Raw genomic sequence first — 23,356 nt, forward strand, 5'->3', positions numbered from 1 at the left:
CTAGCTCTATAGTCAGAAGGTTCGCCAGTTATTTTACCGAACGGTGTTCGATTCCAATTGCGGCAAAATTTTTTTTTTATTCAAATTGCATGTAATTGCAATTTTATCATGCCAAAAATGAGTTTTAAATTTCAATTTTTATGTAAAATTTTTTTTTCAATTAATCAATGACAAATGAGAAAATATTTGAACAGGGCCATTAACCTTTTTTTGTACAAATACATTGATAATAGCCTTTTTTAACAACTTATTAACAATAAAAAATTGTTTAAACAATCCGCGGCGAGTTCCGATACTTCGCCGGCAAGCTCTATCCCCACCTTTCGTACTCAAGCCTGCATTATACAATTTATAAACATAAACATGATGTCAGAGATAATATGTTAGCTCTGTAGGTAGAACACCAAGCTTTCATTTTACCGATTAGGGTTCGATCCCACTTATAGCCAATTTTTTTTTTTCATTAAAATTTTATATGATATTTTATATGAAGCTTATGATATCTAAACGTAAACAAAGCAAATGAAAATATGCTGGCTCTGTAGTCAGAAGATTCGATTTCGACATCAAAAATGAGTTTTAAATTTCAATTTTTATGTAAAATTATTTTTCAATTAATCGATGACAAATGAGACAATATTTGAACAGGGTCATTAACCTTTTTTTGTACAAATACATTGATAATAGCCTTTTTTAACAACTTATTAACAATAAAAAATAGTTTAACCAATCCGCGGCGAGTTCCGACACTTCACCGGCAAGCTCTACCCCCACTCTCTGTGCCGAAGCCTGCAGCTTATAGTTTTCAAGCATCTTTAATATTATTGATACCATAATAGCTCAGTGGTTAGAGCACCAATCTTTTATTTTGCTGGGCAGGGTTCGATCCCAGTCATAGGCAATTGTTTTTTCTTTTTTTTGCTTAAGTGACTTTATATACTTATAAATTAATTCATATATTTGATTAAATTATTCTTCCAATTAATTACGGAAAACAACTTGTTTTTCTGAAAATAAGCTGAGGGTGAGGAACGAGTTACTATGAATTCTCTTTTTCGAAAGTGTTGTCTTTAAAAGACAATAGGAATTGATTTTGAACTTATATAAGCAACCAATTATTGTATTTATATAAAATTTTAATGAAAAAAAAAGGAAAAAAAAAATTGGCTATGACTGGGATCGAACCCTAATCGGTAAAATGAAAGCTTGGTGTTCTACTCACAGAGCTAACACATCATCTCTGACATTATGTTTATGTTTATAAATTGTATAATGCAGGCTTGAGTACGAAGGGTAGGGATAGAGTTTGCCGGCGAAGTGCCGGAAATCCCCGTGGATTATTTCAACTACTTCTAAATATTTCTAAATTGCTTAAAAAAAAACTACGTTCATATAGCTGTAGTAAAAAAAGTGTTTATAACCCTGTTCATATGTTTTCCGACTCGGCGTCGATCAATTACATAAATAATTGAGAAAAAAAAATCAAATCGTTAGTAAGAATTCATTTTAGCATGTTAATGTTATAATTACATGCAAATCTAACAAATAAAAAAGAAAAAAAAACTTTATTATGACTGGAATCGAACCCTGCCTAGCAAAATAAAAGATCAATGCTGTAACCACTGAGCTGTTATGGTTCCAATACGCTTATATATGCTTAAAAATTATAAGCTGCAGGCTTGGGCACAGAGAGTGGGGGTAGAGCTTTCCGGGAAAGTGCCGAAACTCGCCACAGATTGTTTAAACTACTTTTCAATGTTAATAATAATATGATTAACTTGTTAATAACATTTCAATAACATAAAATTGTTAATACATGTAAAGATGTATAAGTTGTTAAACACAGGCTATTATCAATGTATTTATACAAAAAAAAAGTTTATGGCTCTGTTCAAATATTTTCCGACTTAGTGTCAATAAATTCAATGAGTAAAGAGAAAAAAAAATCAAATCATTATAATGGATCAATTATGGCATGTCAATATTATAATTACATGCTAATCTAACGAATAAAGTAGAAAAAAAAGTGATTATGACTGGGATCGAACCCTGCCCGGCAAAATAGAACTCTGACGCTCTAACCACATGGCCAGCATAATCTCGATATTGAGTTTATGTGTATTTGTTTTTACACTACATGCTTGGATACGCCGACTTGGAATTGAGCTTTTTGATTAACATTTATACCTAATAAAAATGATAATAATGGATGATATATGTATTTGAAGTTATTTGCAGGTATTATATTAATTAATGTTAAATGAGTATCATCATTTTCATTTATTCTAACTGCAATAGTCATCAAAGTATAAGGCATTGTGAAGTGATACACTATGTTTACATGACATACATATATTAGACGTACACACTCATACACAAATTACTCACCAAAATGCAGGGCACCATCAGTTCTGGATACGAATTGAGCATTTTTTCAATATGGATGACTGAGGTCATCTACGAGCATAATGCTGTCACCTATCGGAATTTTTTCAAACTAATTTTCCGGAGAATATTATCTGGAATACAATATTTCTAATTATTTCTAAATTATTCAATTTTATACTATGAATTGATTTTTTCGACATTCAGACAGGTGGCAAGGACTGACGCAAACACGAATTTTGGGCGAAAAACGTATAAAAATAGAATAATTCGTGATTTTTCATCTGAATGATGTGGCCGCCATCTTGGAATTTAAGCGCGGCAAGTCAATTCATAATTTTTTCATTATTCTTTCTAATTTTTTTGATAGAAATATTCACTATATACAAAAAATTGTTGTTTACGTCAGTCCAGCATTAATTCTTCTGTAATTTGGTACCTAATTTTATAGAAATAATAGTAAATTGGCGAAGAAATTAGAAATATCCCGATCCCATGTATTTGGATAGGGGGAATCAGTCGCCTCTCTGACTTCAGCCTAGCCTTAAATGATTAAAAATAAAAAAAACCAATTTTAAAAGATTAAAAGAATAAAGCTTATTTTTAAAATGATCATTAGATAAAAAATCTGGGCATCATAGAATTTGATTGACAGTCAGTAAGATTATACATTTAAAGATTTAAATTTAAAAGATTGTAAAAATGCCTTTGACTGACATCTTATTGGGGACGGATGTCACGCTCCCATTTCGAAGCTGTTTCTGCGACACCTGTCGTCAATGTGATAAAATTATTATAGACACTAATATTTTCAAAAGTGAACTTTAGAGGCGCTTTTTATTGAACTCAACTCTTGTTTTCATCTCCGGTGGAAACACTCTCATCTCGATTCATGTTTTATTCAACTCGCCTCCGGTGGAAACTAAGCCACAGAGAGAAGACTTCTGGAAGAGAGTTCCTCATGTGTTTTGGTACGCTTGCGCTGTAGCGAAAAACGTGGTAGAAGGAGTAAAAAATCAGTGGTGGGGAGCCCGGAAGCATTGAAGTAACTGAGGAACTCTTTTCTCAGTTCGACAATATTTCGGAATCGGTCCATTGTTCAGTTTATTTTAAGTTTTTTTTATATATAATATAAACTATATGATGGCTGTAGTGCGAGGTGTTGATATTTCAATCAATTTCTGGTTCGATATTTTTTTACGAATATTTTTGGCATTTTTAATTGTGTAAGTTTTAATGTACATATTTTTCAGTTTTATTTGGTTTGTTTATATTATATTACTTTTATTAATCATTCTAGGACGCTAGAAAAAACAGAACCCTTTAACAGAAAAATACACGATGATGAATTATGGTTATATAAAAATCCGAAGACTGATTCTTACGTTCCGACGACTGTTTTATGGGTATTTATTCTTTATATGAATATAATTTCTATCATTATTTATTTATTAATTCTGTCAAATTTAAAAAATACAATTATGACTGTTTTTCAGCCATTAGTATTTATCACTCCCGCACTAGTCATTACTTGTACTTTTTTAATTTATAAGGATAAAGTTGATTTTGCTCAAGCTGTACTCGCAGTTACGTTAGCTCTTGGTTTAAATGGACTGATTACAAATGTTATAAAGATTATTGTAGGTAAGTGTTATTTACACATTTTATCATCATTATTATTGAAAATTACAAATGTTAATAGTAAAAATAACTCATTAAACTAACTGTTAATGAATTATTCATAAATCTTATTTATATTTATTATTAGGAAGACCACGACCAGATTTTTTTTGGAGATGTTTTCCTGATGGGTTAGCAAATGTAGAATTAAATTGTACAGGAAATCCGAATGAAATAAGGGATGGAAAAAAATCTTTTCCTAGTGGACACTCATCATGTATGTTATATTAGTACTGAAAAATAAATATAAAATATCTATATCGATAATAAATTAATAAATTCTTGATATTTTTAGTTGCATTTGTAAGTTTTGGATTTACTGCATTATATTTAGCTGGAAAATTAAAAACGTTCAGTCTGTCTGGTAAAGGCAATTCTTGGACATTATGTTGTTTTTTACTACCCTTGATAGGAGCTCTGTGTATTGCAATAAGCCGTACTTGTGATTATCATCATCATTGGCAAGGTATATCGATAATATCAAATATTTAACAACGTTATTGATATTAATTTCGTTTTAAATCCATAAAATTATCAATAACGAAGTTTTTTTCTACAGATGTTGTTGCTGGATCTCTTATTGGATTTTTGATAACGTATATGTGTTATCGACATTATTATCCGTCACTTGATTCTCATGTATGTTATAAATCATATATTACCATAGTGAAGCATGGAGAGTTAAAAAGTATTCAGTCTTTACGAGAAGACCAAATAAAATGGATATAAAAGTTTTCTTTTTTACATTTTTATCCTATTCTTTCTATTTATTTTTTTTATCATACATACCGTCACTTAGACGTAAATGAAATGCTAAAAAATAAAGTATCCAAAGGATGAATGATACTTAAACTTCGATTTTCGAAAAAAATTATTTACGATTCACTAAGAACCCACAAAAATTAGAACAATAGCTACACAAATTGGAGACTAATATAAAGGTTCTCTAATAGTAGAAGATAAAAATTTTTTATTGTTACGTTTATTTGCTTTTGTATTTTTGCAAAGCAGTTTATTCGATTTTTAATTTTGTAGTAAATAAAACTATTATAGAGGATCATTAATCAATTTGATTAATTTTTCAAATGTCAGAATTAATAAATATATCAAATATTAAATTATAAAGTAGTACAACGTATTATACAGAAAAAGCTCACATTGAATGGTATTTAATGTCAATACACTTAAATTCTGCAATTAACGTTTATATTTCGTATGTCATGGTCGATTAAAGAATATCTCACTGTCATAATTGCACAGCCTTTGGAACTTGTTTATATTTGTATCTGTAAATTATCGTAGAACATAAATTTATTAAAGTTCGAAATCAGGCTATTGATATATCTTAATTTGTAGGCTGTTTCGTCATTTGAAATTTAATTATTTTATTTCACATTTACACTAAAAGATAACTAGAATAACTGAAAAATTTATTTTTATAAAATGAATAATTAGCAGAGCATCATTATTATGTGGAAAATTTTAGTAATATATTAGCAATGAATTGCTAATTTATTCATTCAGAGAATTTATATCAGAACAATCATACAATTCATTCACAATTCATATTTCATTTACAAAGAATAAGTACGCCAAACATTCCACATTATACAATTTTCGCGCTATAAATTAATTACATAAAAAATTTTTAATTTACTATAATACATTATCTTATTGTATAGTTATCTTGTACGTATATATTTTATCCAATTTTTTGAAAAAATTGCCCATTATTCTTCTGCTGATTGGGAAATTTCTTTTGTCATTTAAACGTATAATAATAGAAAAAGTTGGTTTTTTAATTAAGAAATGACAAATTTCTCTAATTTCGCGATAGACAAAAAAATTTTTTCTCACATTCAGTTCATCTTTACATTCCATGTGCATTTTACATGATTCAATTCATTGTTGATCAATAAATATCCATTTAAATTCATTATCTTAATATTTTTTTATTCCATTTTTGTTGGGCACTAATGTTATTTATTCACAGATCCCAAGTGAATACATTAAGTATTCACTTATTTACCACAAATCTAAAAACAACATCATAACATCAATTTCATAACTCTTGAAAAAAGAGAGTATGAAAATTTCATACATAATTAATTACATTAATATTTGTTCGTTAATTACTTACATTCGTATCACAATAAATGATTAGATCAGTTTTCATACGTCACTCAAATGCTAAATATTTAAAAATATTTTTTAAATTTAAAGTTAACAGAATAAAAGTGAATGTATCTAAAATATGTATTAAAGTTACATACGGGATGGAGATCTGGTATCAGCTTGATTAGTATTCGATGGTGGATTCGGTACAGTAGAACTACTAACAGCATTATTTTCAGATCCATTGCAATTAAGAAAATCCCAAATAAGTATGGTATCATCGTGGGACGAAGAAACTATTTGAAATTCATCAAATTGTAAACGGAAAACCCGTCCTGTATGTTCCTAGAGATTAAAAGAAATAAATTAGTTCAAAACATTGGATTTTACGAATTATTATATTATTTTTGTTTTTACCACTAATGTACGTAAACAAAGTGTACTGGCAAGTGCTCGAGGATCTAGAGCAGCAACTAAATCCCATACTTTAATTTTACTAAAATACAGTAAAAATCAGATTAAAAAACTGATCTAGAGTTAAAAGTCAATTGAAAGAAAAAAGATAGTTACCCATCATAGGCTCCGCTAACAATGTGTTTTCTATCAAATCTTATACATCTTACTAATTCTTCATGCCCTTCAAGAACACGCAAACACGCACCACACTCAACATCCCATAGTCTGATAGTATTGTCGCTACTACCACTAACCACTAAGCGATCTCTATATTGCAAACACGCAATTCCCCGTTTGTGGCCGTTTAACGTTCGTACAAATTCACAACTTGAAGTGTTCCATACTTTAATTGTCCTATCACCACTAGCTGACACTATGTATTTTTCGTCAAAATCCACTACGTTAACAGCTGCCCGATGGCCGACTAATACCCTACGTAAAGCAATTTCTGTTTGCGATGTCATATCCCAGACAGCTATTGAACGGTCCTACAAATAGAAAATTGTTATACTTTATCGTACTATACATTAATTCAACATGCAAATACGCCGTAAATATTATAAAGATATGATGAATAATAAAGAGAAATTAATGAAATATTTTAAGCATAAATAATCGAAATCTTTTTTTATTACCTTGGAACAAGTTACCATCATTCCATTATTGAATCTTAGATGCAATACAGCTTCACAGTGATGTATCAAAGTATTAACCATTTCTCCGGTATTAGCATCCCAAACTCGGACTGTACTATCGGAAGAGCCAGATATAATAGCTTTATCATCATATTGTAAACAAAGTACAGAACCCGTATGACCAGTTAAAACTTTTATACACTGTAATGTATTTCGATCCCAAATTTTAATAGTATTGTCTCTCAAACCAGAAACTATTTTTTGGTCATCGTACTGTAGGCAATAAACACCTTTGGAATTTTCACTTCGGCAATTAATCTTTTGTAATTTGTGTTTCCCCATTCGCCAATTGTTATCAATACTTTCAATATCTTTTACAATATTTGGAAATAGATTCCTATAAAATGCATGATCACGATAATTTTCACCTGGTCGTGGTTTAAATAAATGTTGAATCCTGTAATTTTTAAATCATATTTGAAGTTCAGTTTTTTATAGATAAAAAAAATTGTTTAAAATATTTTTGTAATAAAAACCATCCACGTCTTTCAGCTAATCCTCGCCAAACTGAATCTGTTCGTACTTTACGCTCAATTAGCTTTTTCCAAAGCATTCCTTCACTAATTACCCTATACCACTCTTTACATACAAGTTCCGCTGCATAAAGTGAATCAGCATCTAAGTAAGATAATATACTTTCTGCTACATGATCTAATCCTTTTTCTAAAAGAAAGAAAAAATAGATTTATAAAGCTGTATTCTCTGTTATTTGTCGAAAAATATATTTTAAATTAACTTACTAGGTAATAACGAAATAAAATCCCTTTGTAACATAGGCTTGAGGAAAGTATTGATATGACCATGTTGATAATGACACATACGTGCTAATAATTGTTCTACAAAATGAACTTGCTCTGGTTCACTCCATCTTTCAAAATATTTCATGCACATTTCCCGTTCTTGAGTATATTGGGTTGTAAGATTCATTGTTTGAGATAATGGCTCTTTTTTACGACTGGGATCATACAATATCGTCATTGAATACTGAAAAAAAAATAAAATTTATTAATTTTTTTTCTTCCTTTATCAAATAATAATTATTTTTATACATATTAATAGACAATTATTTCATTTGAATAAGACTCAAACATACTATTAGAACAACATTTCCCATATTTTAAAATCGTTATTTCAAAAATATCACGCAAACTTCTAATTCCTGATGTTAATATTCGTCTCAATATATAGATTTTTATTTAGAATATATCATTACTGGTTCAAATCTTTATTATAATCATTATTAAAAGTTGAACATATTTAAAATTGTGAACTTATATAGAACACGATAAAATTATTTTTTTATTAAATAATACAACAAGCAAATAGGTTAGTATTACCTATAATATAAATTTTGTGGTTCTTGGCCTCACTTGTTCAAGCAAATTCTTTTATGTACTGTGGACAGTATAAATTACCCAGTTTTACGAGACTAAGTCACCAATTGGTCCAGTTTTTTTGTTGCATCATAATTAATTTTTGAAAAATTAAATAAATTTATAATAAGAAAAACAATGATACAGTGGAACAAAAAATAAGTTAAGATATTTAGTCTCACTTTTTAAGATATTTAATTTAATTTTTGAAAAAAAAAAATATCAAAAAGTAATAACCAATAAACATTTTTTTTAACCTGAAAAACATTTAAACTTAAATCATGAAATTATTTATACCTAGTTATTCTTGACAAAAACATTGAGTTTTGTCATTGTATGTATAGGAGCAGGCGCGTATTGAAAGAATAATTAAGCAAAAACATTGATTTTATGGTTATAACGGCATCTCTTTGTTTTTTATAAAACAATAAAAATTCGTAAAAAAAAATTTTTTTATCAAAGATTAACTTTACAATAAAGATCATTCAAATTAATGGTACATGTAAAAAATGTACTTTTCCTATAAATATTAAATTTATTTTGAATTATATTAAATTTTAAAGGAATTATAAACAAAAATAAAATACTTTTTAAAAATTAAAAAAAAAATCACTAATGAAATATAATTTACAGTAAAGATGGATGAAAAAATTCAAATAATCGGTCAATACACTGTTAGAAAAGAGCAATATTCAATCAATTATCCGTATATTCAATTTCAGTTTGTTTATTACTCTTTACGAAAATTTTTTTTTTGATTCAGTAAATTATGTCGATGCTAAGGAAAATATCTCAGTAATTTAATACAATAAAGCTACTTAAATTTGAAAATAATTAGATAATAATTATTTTTACATATTATTAATATAACGTATCTGTATGTATATATATCTAATTTATTTAAATAGAAATAAATACATATGTAATTAGTAGTTTATTAGTCATATCAACATAAGATGATAGTATTGGAAGGTAATAAGTAGTGGGAGAAAATGGATTAGATGGAGAAAAGAGAAAGAGACTAGGAAAAAGGGGAGGGGGAAAGAGTGGAACTAAAAGTACTGCAACTAGATAAGATGTTTTTAAGGATATTGAAAAAAAATTAAGACCAGTTTAACGATTAAAAATTCAATTTACATGTTATAACTTTGATTTACCGGATTATTTGTATTCGTATCTTCGAGAATTTTATCTGTCTCCATGTTGATCATTTTTCAACACTTGGGGTCTTTGCACCCCTACCTTGAAGGCTTGTGCACCCTAAATTGCTTCTAAATGTTTATAAGAATTTATTTGTGGATACTTTAAAACTATTCTTTTTTTCTTTTTAATAAACAGATGCACACAAATTTAAAAAATTGCAAAAGCTTATTTAACTACTACACTCTCTCAAAACGATGAATGACGCTCGTTAGGCATCGCCATGCACAGGAAGTTAATGTAGAATTTCACCAACACAACGAATTATAAATGACCATGTTATGATTTGATACTCCGATAAATTTTATTACAATGTAAATGAAATATATATGTATATGTATATATATGTATAAGTTTAAGTATGAACAATTAGTTTAAAAATGAACGGGAGCACTTTAAATGAAAGTAAAAATTCCTTTTTAATGGTCATAACGGTCATAAGCAGACGTAAATGACAAAGTACTAATCATGTCGAAGAGTATAGTTAAGTCGGTAATGAGTTTACAATGGTAACCAATGCTGCACAAGATGGCGCTCAACAACTTTGAATTTGGAAGTTTATCCTCGATGCTCGAAAACCATGATTCAGCACGTTAATGTAAATTTAACGCAGTTTGCCATATTTCAGCATAAATTGTTATATCAAAACACCAGACTTGAGACAACGAGACGACTCTTGAGGAATTATATTATACACATAATACATATGTCATATTATCATTACATTCAAATAAAAAAAAAGGAACAAAAAATAACTTCATCAATAGTCATCGTCCTACTAAATTTATTGAAGTTTATGATGATTTAAAATTTTGCTAATATATTTTTTCCAATCTTTGTCAATGAAAAAAAAACTTTTAAAAAGAACACTTTGTTGCTAAAAACTCCCAAATTGGAAAATTGCTATAGCTTGATTTATAAGTCAATTTATTTAACAAAAAAATGTTAAAAACTATATGAAAAAGGAATTTAAAAAATCTCTTATAATATAAGAGCTTAGATTATCAGAAAGACAAAAATATGTTATAATACATTTTTGACATTTTTGCAAAAATTACATCTCTTGGTATCGTAAAATCCCTATTTATTTTTGTTGGTACGGCTAGAGAAGAGAGACCATTGGTCTCTCTTCTCTGGTACGGCTTTATAACAAATGATAAAAAAGTTTCGCTCTTTACCCCAAAGTGTAAAAATGCTAAATTACTTTATTCAAAAATATGTACAGTACCGGACATGAAGAACATGGAGAATATAACATGTTATATTCTCCATAATGAAGAATATAGACTATATTTTTCATGGTTATACATCTGATTTTCCTATACCCTCCTATACAAAATTACACAGTATTTACATATGTCCGGTACTGTATACTGTACATACTCGATTGAATAATAAAATTTCTAACATCTGATACAATTTGCGTTTACCTCAATAAATAATCAAGTTTTTGAAATTTGGCTACAATGTAAATTTCATTCATCCAGTAAAATTTTTTGCAATGTCCATAAGCAATTGTGATTGGACAATTAACTTCAGGCCACATTGTTAGTAAACATTAGATTCATCGAGGAACAACCGAGTCTGGCAGTCGCACAAATTTCTTCGTTTAAATATGACTGAATCTTTATTTCAAGGATAATAATGTGATAGTTTAATAAAAGTTTAACCGATTTTTGTACTTAAAAACACTAATTTCTAATTATTTCTAAATACGTTAGCGACATTTCATATATTTATAAAAAATTAAATGATTATCTAAATTTATTTGTAAATAAAATCCGTACTATAGATAATTATTATCAATATTAGTCAATGAAAGTATTAATTTATTGAAGTGAAATTATATTGTTGAAATTCTTAAAATATTTAAAAATGTTTTTTATATGTTTAACGGTCGGCCTAGTTTTTTTGGCTTCTAAGCTTCGTGAGAATGTAATTCACAGTGTCAAAAATTTATGTCATAATGTTATTTCTCATAAATCCAACATTAGTGATGATAATAATAATAATTATCAAATTATTAATAAACAAGCACTCATTTCGTTAGATAAAATTATTTTGGCTGATTCTCCGGAAAAATGTGATTATGCCATTCAACAAATTTACTGGTATTTTCTTTCTTGTTTACCCATCTATTCAATAAAAGTTCTTATTTGTTGTTTACATTTGTTTTGATTTATTCCAGTGACTCAACTGATAATGTGTTGGGATTCGATTGCGAATGGGTGAACGAAAGTTCTGTTTCTTTGCTTCAATTAGCAACCAATAATGGACTTTGTGCTTTATTCCGTCTTGGAAAAATAGGATATGTTCCATTGAAGCTCAAGGTATATGTAAAATGTCCATGAAATATTTAAACAAATAAAATAAAATAAATTATTAATCATGTTTAGGAGTTATTGGCAAATAAATGCATTATAAAAGTAGGTGTAGGATCATTTGAAGATGGGAAAAGATTAACCAGTGATTATGGATGTACTGTCGTAGGGACAATTGATTTAAGATTATTAGCGAATCATTTAGAAATTTCTAGTCATCAAAATTTATCTGCTCTTTGTCTTCAATATCTTGGAATCGAATTGAATAAAACCTATGAAGTAACATGTAGCGACTGGAATGCTATTTCTCTGACTGATGAACAGATTGAATATGCAGCTTCAGATGCTATAGCTTCTGTTTTAATTTTCTATCAGGTATTTTATATAAATTAAATCAAACTATTAACGTTTGATTAAAATACTCTTCATTTGATTAGATGAAAAAAGTAGCAGATAAAAAACGCTCAACATGGAAAAAAATTGTAATATTTATTAAAAAAACATGGGCGAAAGGAACATATTGTGACTTACCTGAAGGAATATTAGATACAAGGTATTTTTTAAGTTATTTATGGTACACATTGTTTTTTTTTCATTTATACAATTTTTTATTTTTATTCTTTAGATATAGAAGTTCATCTCAAAGTTCAAATGGTAAATTACAATCTAACTCAAATCAATGCAGTGAAATGAAAAAGCAGAATGTAGAACTTTCTGAAAAATTGAATATATTCAAAAAACCTAGTATTCCAACACGAAAGGAGCCTCTATATCATAATTGTTATTTACAAGCACCAGATGGTGAAACATTATGTACTTGTGATCGTAAAAAAGCCGAATGGTACATCAATAAAAAATTTAGGTACTAAAGTGAATGATGATCCACTTACTGTGAAACTGAATTTTGAACCATCTGGTCGCGCTTTTGGTGAGGTTGGACGATATTACACTCAAGTAAAAGTCAATCAATGTGTTGTGTGTGGTGCCTCGGATAAGTTTATTAAGAAAACGTTATTCCCAGAGAGTACCGCAAATACTTCCCATGTAAGATACTTTTTATAGATTTTTTTCAATTTTTAATTATTAAATAACCTAAATAATTTTTTTGTAGTGGTTATGAAAGCACATCAATCACATGATGTCCTTCTTCTTTGCCCAACTTGCCATGAGAAAAGTAATAAAAATGATTTAGATATGAGGAGAAAATTAGCAGTTATGTGTGATGCACCATTATCAAAAGCAATTTTACAAACACGAAATGATCAATACAGAAAAAAAAAAGAATTAATATCAGCAGTGAAGGCTCTAAAATTTAGTTCTTCGATTCCACCTCAACGCAAGAGAGAATTAGAAATTCGCATTGCAGAATACACAAGTCAATCTAAAGCACCTTATGATTTAGCTGAATTAGTACAAAAACGAATTAATAATGAACCTGTTACATCGACGTCTCACCGACAAATGAGACCTCCACACGGGTTAAAGGTTTGAAATATAGTCTATGTTATATACGTAAAATTATAAAATAGTATATTTTTCAATTTAAATAAATTTATTGAATATTTTATTGAAATATATTCAAAATGTAAATGTTTTTTTTTAAATAGGTAGTTCAGTATTTTACTAATTCTGAAGGAGGACTTGTAACTTTAGAGAGAATGTGGCGAGAACATTTTTTGACTACAATGCAACCACAATATCTACCAAAACTTTGGTCTGTTCGACATAATCAGGAGAGATTAATGATTCGTCAAACACAAAATAGAATTGAACCGGAAGATGCTAAAGTAGCTGGTCTTTCAAGATGATAAAATTGAAAAAAATTTAATTTCAAATTAACTTATAAATCAAAATGATAATATAATATATAGAGATAACTTATAAGTATAAATTAAATATTTGTAATAATTTATTATATAAATACAATTTTCATTGTATGTACTCGTATAAGAGCGAGTACGTGATTTAATATATCCATAAAATTAACCTCAGTTACAAATTCTACTTTAGACGAATAATTTAAAAAAAATAAATAAAATTTTCAACTTATTTTTTATTTCTTATCATTTAATTATTCAATATGTTGAGTACTACTATTTACAAAATTCATGTTCATTAAATCCTAGAGTCACACAATGGTTACACATTTTTTCTGTCGTCTGATCATTTGTAGATGAAAATGTTTCAACTCTGCATCGATTCTTTCTTTCGCTCTAACAACTTTAGATTGGAGGTAAAAAGATCCACCCTTTTGATCTATCATTGGCATCAAATAAGTATTTGTAATTTTTTTCAATGGCATCTTTTTGAGTAGGTTTTTCAACGTTTAAGATACGAAGAGCCTCTTCAAGTGATATTCCAGTTTTGTTGTAGTTGTAGCACTTTGTGTACCTTTTACACCACCACCAGCACGTTTTGCTGCTTCTTGGCTAGCCGCTATTTCTTGGCGAAGTGCTCGGGCAAAAGCTTTACCAATTATTTGGGTCCCTAGGACAATTATTTGGGCTAAGTATTTGGCCATAACGATTCACTTAATGGATGTGTTGTTGGTAGTCGATTATTTATCTCATAAATTATTTTAAAATAATCCAGTGGTTTGAGTTGTAACTTTTTCAGGTTATATCATTTGAACATCGATTAAACTCGAAACATTTAGGGCTAGTATAGTTTGGAATGTTAATCATAGTGTAATCATGAATGTGTTGAATGCAAGGCAGTATTAAAATATTCACCTGGACGAATGGGAATGAACAAAAAACAAGAGAATAATCGTATTTTAACATAAAAATTTTTTGAAGGTCAACAATGAAAAAAACATGTGTATATAAGCCATCACTTAGCGCCGCTTTTCACTTTTTTCCCTACTTTTGCAATAGCATATGGTACATTTAATGGAAGGATTTATATGATTAAATAGTTAAATAGATTAAATAACCCTCATTTAATTTCTAGCGACCATTCTGCTCTCCTTGACTCCCCCGTTTTCGTCTATCGTCTTCCTTCTTTAACGCCTACCACTGTATACCAGAAAAAAAAAAATTTTATTTTTATGTAATATTTTTGTCTTTATTACGTTTTTCGCCCAAATTCGTGTTTGCGTCAGTCCTTGCCACCTGTTTGAATGTTAAAAAATAATTCATAGTATAAAATTGAATAATTTGGAAATAATTAGAATCTTGTATTCCAGATGACATTCTCCGGAAAATTAGTTTGAAAAAATTCTGATAGGTGACAGCATTATGCTCGCAGATGACCTCAGTCATCCATATTGAAAAAATGCTCAATCCGTATCCAGAACTGATGGTGCCCTGCATTTTGGCGAGTAAATTCTGTATGTGTGTGTACGGGTAATATATGTATGTGATGTAAACATAGTGTATCACTTTACAATGCCCTACACTTTGATGACTATTGCAGTTAGGATAAATAAAAATGATGATACTCATTTAACATTAATTAATATAATACCTGCAAATAACTTCAAATACATATACTCATCCATTATTATCATTTTTATTAGGTATAAATGTTAATAAGGAAGCTCAATTCCAAGTCGGCGTATCCAAGCATGTAGTGTAAAAACAAATATACATTAACTCGATATCGAGATTATGCTGGCCATGTGGTTAGGGCGTCAGAGTTCTATTTTGCCGGGCAGGGTTCGATCCCAGTCATAACCAATTTTTTTTTTCTACTTTATTCGTTAGATTAGCATGTAATTATAATATTGACATGCTATAATTAATCTTTTATAACAATTTGATTTTTTTTTCTCTTTATTCATTGAATTTATTGACGCTAAGTCGAAAAATATTTGAACAGAGCCATAAACTTTCTTTTTGTATAAATACATTGATAATAGCCTGTGTTTAACAACTTTTACATCTTTACATGTATTAACAATGTTATGTTATTAACAAGTTAATCATATTATTATCAACATTGAAAAGTAGTTTAAACAATCTGTGGCGAGTTTCGGCACTTTCCCGGAAAGCTCTACCCCCACTCTCTGTGCCCAAGCCTGCAGCTTATAATTTTTAAGCATATATAAGCGTATTGGAACCATAACAGCTCAGTGGTTACAGCATTGATCTTTTATTTTGCTAGGCAGGGTTCGATTCCAGTCATGATAAAGTTTTTTTTTCTTTTTTTATTTGTTAGATTTGCATGTAATTATAATATTAACATGCCAAAAGTAATTGTTTACAACGATTTGATTTTTTTTTTCTCAATTATTTATGTAATTTATCGACGCCGAGTCGGAAAACATATGAACAGGGTTATAAACACTTTTTTTACTATAGCTATATGAACGTAGCTTTTTTTAAGCAATTTAGAAATATTTAGAAGTAGTTGAAATAATCCACGGGGATTTCCGGCACTTCGCCGGCAAACTCTATCCCTACCCTTCGTACTCAAGCCTGCATTATACAATTTATAAACATAAACATAATATCAGAGATAATATGTTAGCTCTGTAGGTAGAACACCAAGCTTTCATTTTACCGATTAGGGTTCGATCCCAGTTATAGCCAATTTTTTTTTCATTAAAATTTTATATAAATACAATAATTGGTTGTTTATATAAGTTCAAAATCAATTCCTATTGTCTTTTAAAGACAACACTTTCGAAAAAAGAGAATTCATAGTAACTCGTTCCTCACCCTCAGCTTATTTTCAGAAAAACAAGTTTTTTTTCGTAATTAATTGAAAGAATAATGTAATAAAATATATGAATTGATTTATAAGTATATAAAGTCACTTGAACAAGAAACAGAAAAAAAAATTGCCTATGACTGGGATCGAACCCTGCCCAGCAAAATAAAAGGTCGGGGCTCTAACCACTGAGCTATTATAGTTTCCAATTATATGAACGATGCTTGAAAATTATAAGCTACAGGCTTGGGCACAGAAAGTGGGGGTCGAGCTTGCCGGCGAAGTATCGGAACTCGCCGCGGATTGTTTAAACTATTTTTTATTATTAATAAGTTGTTAAAAAAGGCTATTATCAATGTATTTGTACAAAAAAAGGTTAATGGCCCTGTTAAAATATTTTCTCATTTGTCATTGATTAATTGAAAAAAAAATTTTACATAAAAATTGAAATTTAAAACTCATTTTTGGCATGATAAAATTGCAATTACATGCAATTTAAATAAAAAAAAATTTTGCCGCAATTGGAATCGAAACACCGTTCGGTAAAATAACTGGCGAACCTTCTGACTATAGAGCTAGCATATTTTCATTTGCTTTGTTTACGTTTAGATATCGTAAGCTTCAGGCTTAGTAACAGAGGGTGGGGAATGTGCTTGCTCGTCAACTGTTCGAACTCGCAGTCTTCTCTGAAAAATAAGACGGAGATAGATAGATATATTTTGTGCTCTGTCTTGCTCGGAACAGATTATTCTGAAATTTGTACATTTCTTGGTACCCTAAGGCTCCCTTTTTGTAGTGCATCCCTGAAAATTATCATTTTTCGAACGATTTCTCTGTTACCTACTCAATTTCAATTGATATCGAGCTTCGGCTTTTCGCCGCACAACCCGAGGGCGTAAAGTCAACTCCGGGAAACTTTCTGACTTCAGCCCAGCCTTAATACATGTCCAATCACAGTTTAGAATTCCCAACGGCATACAACTGTTTATTTGTTCTATCAGGTATATATTTTCATTTTTATTTGTTTATTAAAAATACTGATAATATTTAATATAAGAAAATTCAATTTGTAGATAAGGATTTTCATTGAGAACTTGGTGCAATGGGGGAGAACAAATCAATATATAAACATTTCTCTGCATTACCCTCTGCAACCTAACCAAAAATTAAAATCGTATTCATGTAACTATTGCAAGAAAAAGTATGCAGAAAACATTACTCGCATGCGAAAACATCTTTATAAAGAGTGTAGAAGTTGTCCTCAAGACTTACGGAAACTTTTAAAACCATGTAAACCTCGTAAACGAAATAATTCTCATCTAAACAGCACAGACGACTCATTTACTATTGAAGATTTGAATGAAGCAGACAATAGAGCAAGTACTTCAATGATTTCAAATGAAAATTTACCAAATAATATAAGTGTTTGTAGCAATAACTATAAAAAAAATACAATCGATAGTTTTTGTGATAAAATGTCAAAAAAAGATGAAGATTCTCTACAAGAACTACTTGCAGAAGCGATTTATGCATCTGGTACACCATTATGTATAACAGAAAATCCATATTGGCTAAAATTTTTTAACGCATTACGGCCTTCATTTAATTTGCCATCAAGAAATCAAATATCAAATAATCTTTTAGATTCAGTATTCGTTAGAACACAAAATATGGTTAATGAAAAAATTGAATCTGCTACTACTGTTGGAGTGCAATGTGACGCATGGTCTAATATTCGCAAAGAAGGAATCATCAATTTTATTGTAACAACCCCAGCGCCAGTTTTTTTCAAAACATTTCCAACTGGAACCGAATCACAAACTGCCTTATATATTTCTGAAAAAATAGGAAAAATAACATACATTGCAAGAAATTTAAAATTACTTAATCCTTCACCAAAAATACAGAAGAAGAATGGGAAGAAGATGAGGAAAGTAATAAAGGAGAGGATGAAATAAGTGAAATTTGTGCTGAGCATGAAAAAGTTGAATTTTTAGAAGAAGAATTACTCAAGACTAATTAGTGATGTTGATGGAATTGAATCAGTATTAGACTTGTTATTTCCTAATGAATATGTCAATTATTATGTGATATTACTAGTTGATAGAAACTATAGATTATATGGTTTTATTTTTTCATAAATAATTTACATAAAAGTTAAAAAAGTCAATTCTTTATAATATGTAATAACGAAGGATTATCTATTTTATAAAAAAAAATGTACCAAAAACTTAACTAAATAAACGTTTATAATAATTTCAATAGATTTATTATTTCTGTCCTAACAGTCAAAAATGTAAAATATTTTTTTTATTACAAATTACAAAATTTTTTTTTCATCTTATAATAATTAATTAGTTTTAAATTAACAAGTGCAAAAAGCAAAATTAACTTAAGCAAATTGGCAAGCAAGTTTGAAAGCAAGCCATTTCCTCGGTAAAAAGCTCATCATATTCATCTATATAGATGCGAATGACCGGTAATTTACGGTAATTACGCTGACCGACGGCTTGACGGTAAATTTTACATTCAGAATTTTTTGACGTCAGAATACCGTCAGATACCGGTAATTTTACGTGGTAATTACCGAATTTCTATTACCGGTAAATTCACATCTCTATTCCCGGAGTTGACTTTACGCCCTCGTGTTGTCCGGCAAAAGGCCGAAGCTTGACATCAACTGAAATTGAGTAGGTAACAGGGAAATCGTTCGAAAAATGATAATTTTCAGGGATGCACTACAAAAAGGGAGCCTTAGGGTACCAAGAAATTTATAAATTTTTGAATAATCTGTTTCGAGCAAAACAGAGCACAGAATATATCTATCTATCTCCGTCTTATTTTTCAGAGAAGATTGCGAGTTCGAACAGTTGACGAGCAAGCACATCCCCCACCCTCTGTTACCAAGCCTGAAGCTTACGATATCTAAACGTAAACAAGCAAATGAAAATATGCTGGCTCTGTAGTCAGAAGATTTGATTTCGACATCAAAAATGAGTTTTAAATTTCAATTTTTATGTAAAATTATTTTTCAATTAATCGATGACAAATGAGACAATATTTGAACAGGGTCATTAACCTTTTTTTGTACAAATACATTGATAATAGCCTTTTTTAACAACTTATTAACAATAAAAAATAGTTTAACCAATCCGCGGCGAGTTCCGACATTTCACCGGCAAGCTCTACCCCTACTCTCTGTGCCCAAGCCTGCAGCTTATAATTTTCAAGCATCTTTAACTTTATTGAAACCATAATAGCTCAGTGGTTAGAGCATCAATCTTTTATTTTGCTGGGCAGGGTTCGATCGCAGTCATAGGCAATTGTTTTTTCTTTTTTTTGCTTAAGTGACTTTATATACTTATAAATTAATTCATATATTTGATTAAATTATTCTTCCAATTAATTACGGAGAACAACTTGTTTTTCTGAAAATAAGCTGAGGGTGAGGAACGAGTTACTATGAATTCTCTTTTTTCGAAAGTGTTGTCTTTAAAAGACAATAGGAATTGATTTTGAACTTATATAAACAACCAATTATTGTATTTATATAAAATTTTAATGAAAAAAAAATTGGCTATAAGTGGGATCGAACCCTAATCGGTAAAATGAAAGCTTGGTGTTCTACCTACAGAGCTAACATATTATCTCTGATATTATGTTTATGTTTATAAATTGTATAATGCAGGCTTGAGTACGAAGGGTAGGGATAGAGTTTGCCGGCGAAGTGCCGGAAATCCCCGTGGATTATTTCAACTACTTCTAAATATTTCTAAATTGCTTAAAAAAAGCTACGTTCATATAGCTATAGTAAAAAAAGTGTTTATAAACCCTGTTCATATGTTTTCCGACTCGGCGTCGATCAATTACATAAATAATTGAGAAAAAAAAATCAAATCGTTAGTAAGAATTCATTTTAGCATGTTAATGTTATAATTACATGCAAATCTAACAAATAAAAGAGAAAAAAAAAACTTTATCATGACTGGAATCGAACCCTGCCTAGCAAAATAAAAGACCGATGCTGTAACCACTGAGCTGTTATGGTTCCAATACGCTTATATATGTTTAAAAATTATAAGCTGCAGGCTTGGGCACAGAGAGTGGGGGATGTGCTTGCTCGTCAACTGTTCGAACTCGCAGTCTTCTCTGAAAAATAAGACGGAGATAGATAGATATATTTTGTGCTCTGTCTTGCTCGGAACAGATTATTCTGAAATTTGTACATTTCTTGGTACCCTAAGGCTCCCTTTTTGTAGTGCATCCCTGAAAATTATCATTTTTCGAACGATTTCTCTGTTACCTACTCATTTCAATTGATATCGAGCTTCGGCTTTTCGCCGCACAACCCGAGGGCGTAAAGTCAACTCCGGGAAACTTTCTGACTTCAGCCCAGCCTTAAAGATATGAGAGAGAAAGCCTCTGTTGTTGGGAAGGAAATATAGGAAATGCTCAATCCTTATATATATGTATATTTAGTTTGACCCGATAAAAGTCTCAAGAGAAACTATTGTAATATATAACCAATCGATGGTTAGAAATCAGCCCTGATTAACGTGAATTTCGCTTTGACTTCGATGAATATGAATAGCACATGTTCTGTTTTATTGAATACTACTTGATTTAATATTAATAAAATAATATTATATGAGTAAAAAAAATGAAGCATCAAGGTGTAATAAGTGATGTGGTTATAGAGTCTAATAAAATTCAACCCAGTATTGGTATGTGAATGTTTTTAAAATTATAAATATTACATTTCTTTTTTCATTATTATTGCTGGAATTATTAATAATTAAAATGAATGTAGTTTTTTATACAAATAAGTAATACAATCACATCGAATTATATATATTTCCAGTATCGTTTCCAAATGGCATTGTTAAAAATGAACAATCTTCAAAATTGCAATGTGGTTATTTTAATAAAAAAGGAGAAAATATACTCGCTGTAGCAACTAACAAGATAGTTTATAAAGGTTATTCATCTATTAATGAAGAAGATAAAACTTATACTATGTTAGGTATTTTTAACAAAAAAACTGGGAAAGTTAGATTAATTAATGTTGAGCGTTGGCAAGTATCGCCTATACTAGATAAACAGCTTGACTGCAGCGTTCATTTGAATGATGATAAATCTGTTTTACTTAATAAACAATTCGGTTCGAAAAAAACAAAAAGAAGAACTATTCAACTTGGAAAAATGAAATTAGTATAGATGCAGTGAAAGATCAACTTGGAAAAACAGCAACTAGTAAGTATTGAGTTTGCGACTATGAAATCTTTATTATCATCAAACATAATAATCTATCATTTTCAGATGTTCAAATAATAAAAGGGATTTGACTCAGAAAATAAATAATCAAATTTCAAACAATATACCACCATGCAACAGAGAGTGCACAGTCACCAACAGATGTATATAATTTATATGATATCATACCTGAAGAGAAACTCAAACTCATTATCGATAAAGTTGGGGAAATTTCAGTTAATAATTCAGAAAGGTAATATTCTTATGCCTGCTTTGATTTAGCTTTAAATTGAGATAATAGTTTTTGTTCATTTTTCATTACAGATCTCGATTTTACGTAGATACTTATCAATCTATCGTTAATGATTCACTGAAAAATCATAAATAGCTGTGTTAGAATTTATTTATGGAATTACTAAATGGATGAATATGAATATAAGAGATGCCAAAAGAAAAGTTCTGAAATTTCACCATTTCCAGAAATTAGTAATTTTATTATTGAAACATACAGTGTACTCAGTATCAATGGACGGTATGAAAATTATTTTTTCTTTATTTCTATTAAATCAGTTTTATACTGATTATACATTTTCAATTTCAGAACACGACCAATTACTATGAGAGATAAAGGTATAATTCATTGCATCATTTTGGCCTTGATGATAAATAATTTTAAATTGGATTTAGAAGTATTTAGTAAATGTTTTCACTCTACTTTTGGGTATTAAAAAACTTCTCGAATTAGCAAAAATTGTTGGAGCTGTGCCATTGAAAGACGATAAAAATGTTATTGTATTGAAAGTCCCACTACCGCCACCTGGAAATATAATACCACGATTTAAAAAAAAATAATTGTAATATTTTACTTTTACAGAAAGTAAATATATAGTAAGGAAAAATAATTCAAGTACTTGTGACAGTCAGTTTAATATTCTACAACATTACCTTTTCAAACAAATAAAAATTCGAATTTGTATTATTTTTACTATTAAACATTATCTATTTAACACTAATAACAATCATAAATTATCCTTTTTTTGTTTATATGACCAGGTGACTTTTTTAAATTATATATATTTAAAATAAACAAAAATAATACGGTTTATATTTTCTTTAGAACATTCGCCAAAACTTATGTTTGAATTCTATATTTTCAACAATATAATAGATAATCCATTTAATTCTCATTTAATGGCTCTATTGTAAAATGATAATTTTGTAT

The 23,356-nt window shown here is 29.2% G+C and overlaps 3 protein-coding genes and 2 pseudogenes across 6 annotated transcripts; 3 read left to right on the top strand and 2 right to left on the bottom strand.

Annotated features, from left to right (window-relative positions):
- The first annotated feature begins 3,420 nt into the window (after positions 1-3,420).
- LOC118063622 (phospholipid phosphatase 5-like) lies at positions 3,421-4,808 on the top strand. Of its 2 annotated transcripts, none has more exons than XM_035077752.1 (6): positions 3,421-3,611; positions 3,686-3,791; positions 3,882-4,029; positions 4,154-4,282; positions 4,361-4,531; positions 4,625-4,808. In XM_035077752.1, the coding sequence occupies exons 1-6, from the start codon at positions 3,526-3,528 to the stop codon at positions 4,792-4,794; spliced, it is 810 nt and encodes a 269-aa protein (XP_034933643.1). In that variant the 5' UTR covers positions 3,421-3,525; the 3' UTR covers positions 4,795-4,808. The 2 variants fall into 2 exon arrangements, with proteins under 2 accessions (XP_034933643.1, XP_034933721.1); XM_035077830.1 differs by having other exon boundaries at positions 3,939-4,029.
- Positions 4,809-5,768: 960 nt separating this feature from the next.
- Positions 5,769-9,969, bottom strand: LOC118063900 (beta-TrCP-like). Of its 3 annotated transcripts, none has more exons than XM_035078269.1 (10): positions 9,862-9,967; positions 8,669-8,760; positions 8,072-8,315; positions 7,808-7,994; positions 7,272-7,728; positions 6,751-7,124; positions 6,598-6,676; positions 6,339-6,525; positions 6,206-6,255; positions 5,769-6,101 (listed from the first exon to the last, which is right to left on the bottom strand). In XM_035078269.1, exons 3-9 carry the CDS (start codon positions 8,307-8,309, stop codon positions 6,245-6,247), a joined length of 1,533 nt encoding a protein of 510 aa, XP_034934160.1. In that variant the 5' UTR covers positions 8,310-8,315; positions 8,669-8,760; positions 9,862-9,967; the 3' UTR covers positions 5,769-6,101; positions 6,206-6,244. The 3 variants fall into 3 exon arrangements, with proteins under 3 accessions (XP_034934160.1, XP_034934245.1, XP_034934076.1); XM_035078354.1 differs by having other exon boundaries at positions 8,669-8,726; positions 9,862-9,956; XM_035078185.1 differs by lacking the exon at positions 8,669-8,760 and having other exon boundaries at positions 9,862-9,969.
- Positions 9,970-11,314: 1,345 nt separating this feature from the next.
- Positions 11,315-14,116, top strand: LOC118064063 (exonuclease 3'-5' domain-containing protein 2-like; annotated as a pseudogene).
- Positions 14,117-14,353: 237 nt separating this feature from the next.
- On the bottom strand, positions 14,354-14,873 carry LOC118063835 (mitochondrial import inner membrane translocase subunit Tim16-like; annotated as a pseudogene).
- Positions 14,874-21,488: 6,615 nt separating this feature from the next.
- Positions 21,489-23,005, top strand: Polr1E (RNA polymerase I subunit E). Its single transcript, XM_066388604.1, is given in 9 exon segments — positions 21,489-21,605; positions 21,743-22,087; positions 22,090-22,138; positions 22,201-22,294; positions 22,296-22,387; positions 22,476-22,588; positions 22,591-22,666; positions 22,736-22,832; positions 22,834-23,005. Coding segments are annotated over 9 exon segments (1,083 nt in total). The 5' UTR covers positions 21,489-21,541; the 3' UTR covers positions 22,987-23,005.
- The last annotated feature ends 351 nt before the right edge of the window (positions 23,006-23,356 follow it).

Source organism: Chelonus insularis, unplaced genomic scaffold (assembly GCF_013357705.1).
Source record: "Chelonus insularis isolate UGA/USDA-ARS -01 unplaced genomic scaffold, ASM1335770v1 contig_108_pilon, whole genome shotgun sequence".
NCBI classification, from domain to species: domain Eukaryota; kingdom Metazoa; phylum Arthropoda; class Insecta; order Hymenoptera; family Braconidae; genus Chelonus; species Chelonus insularis.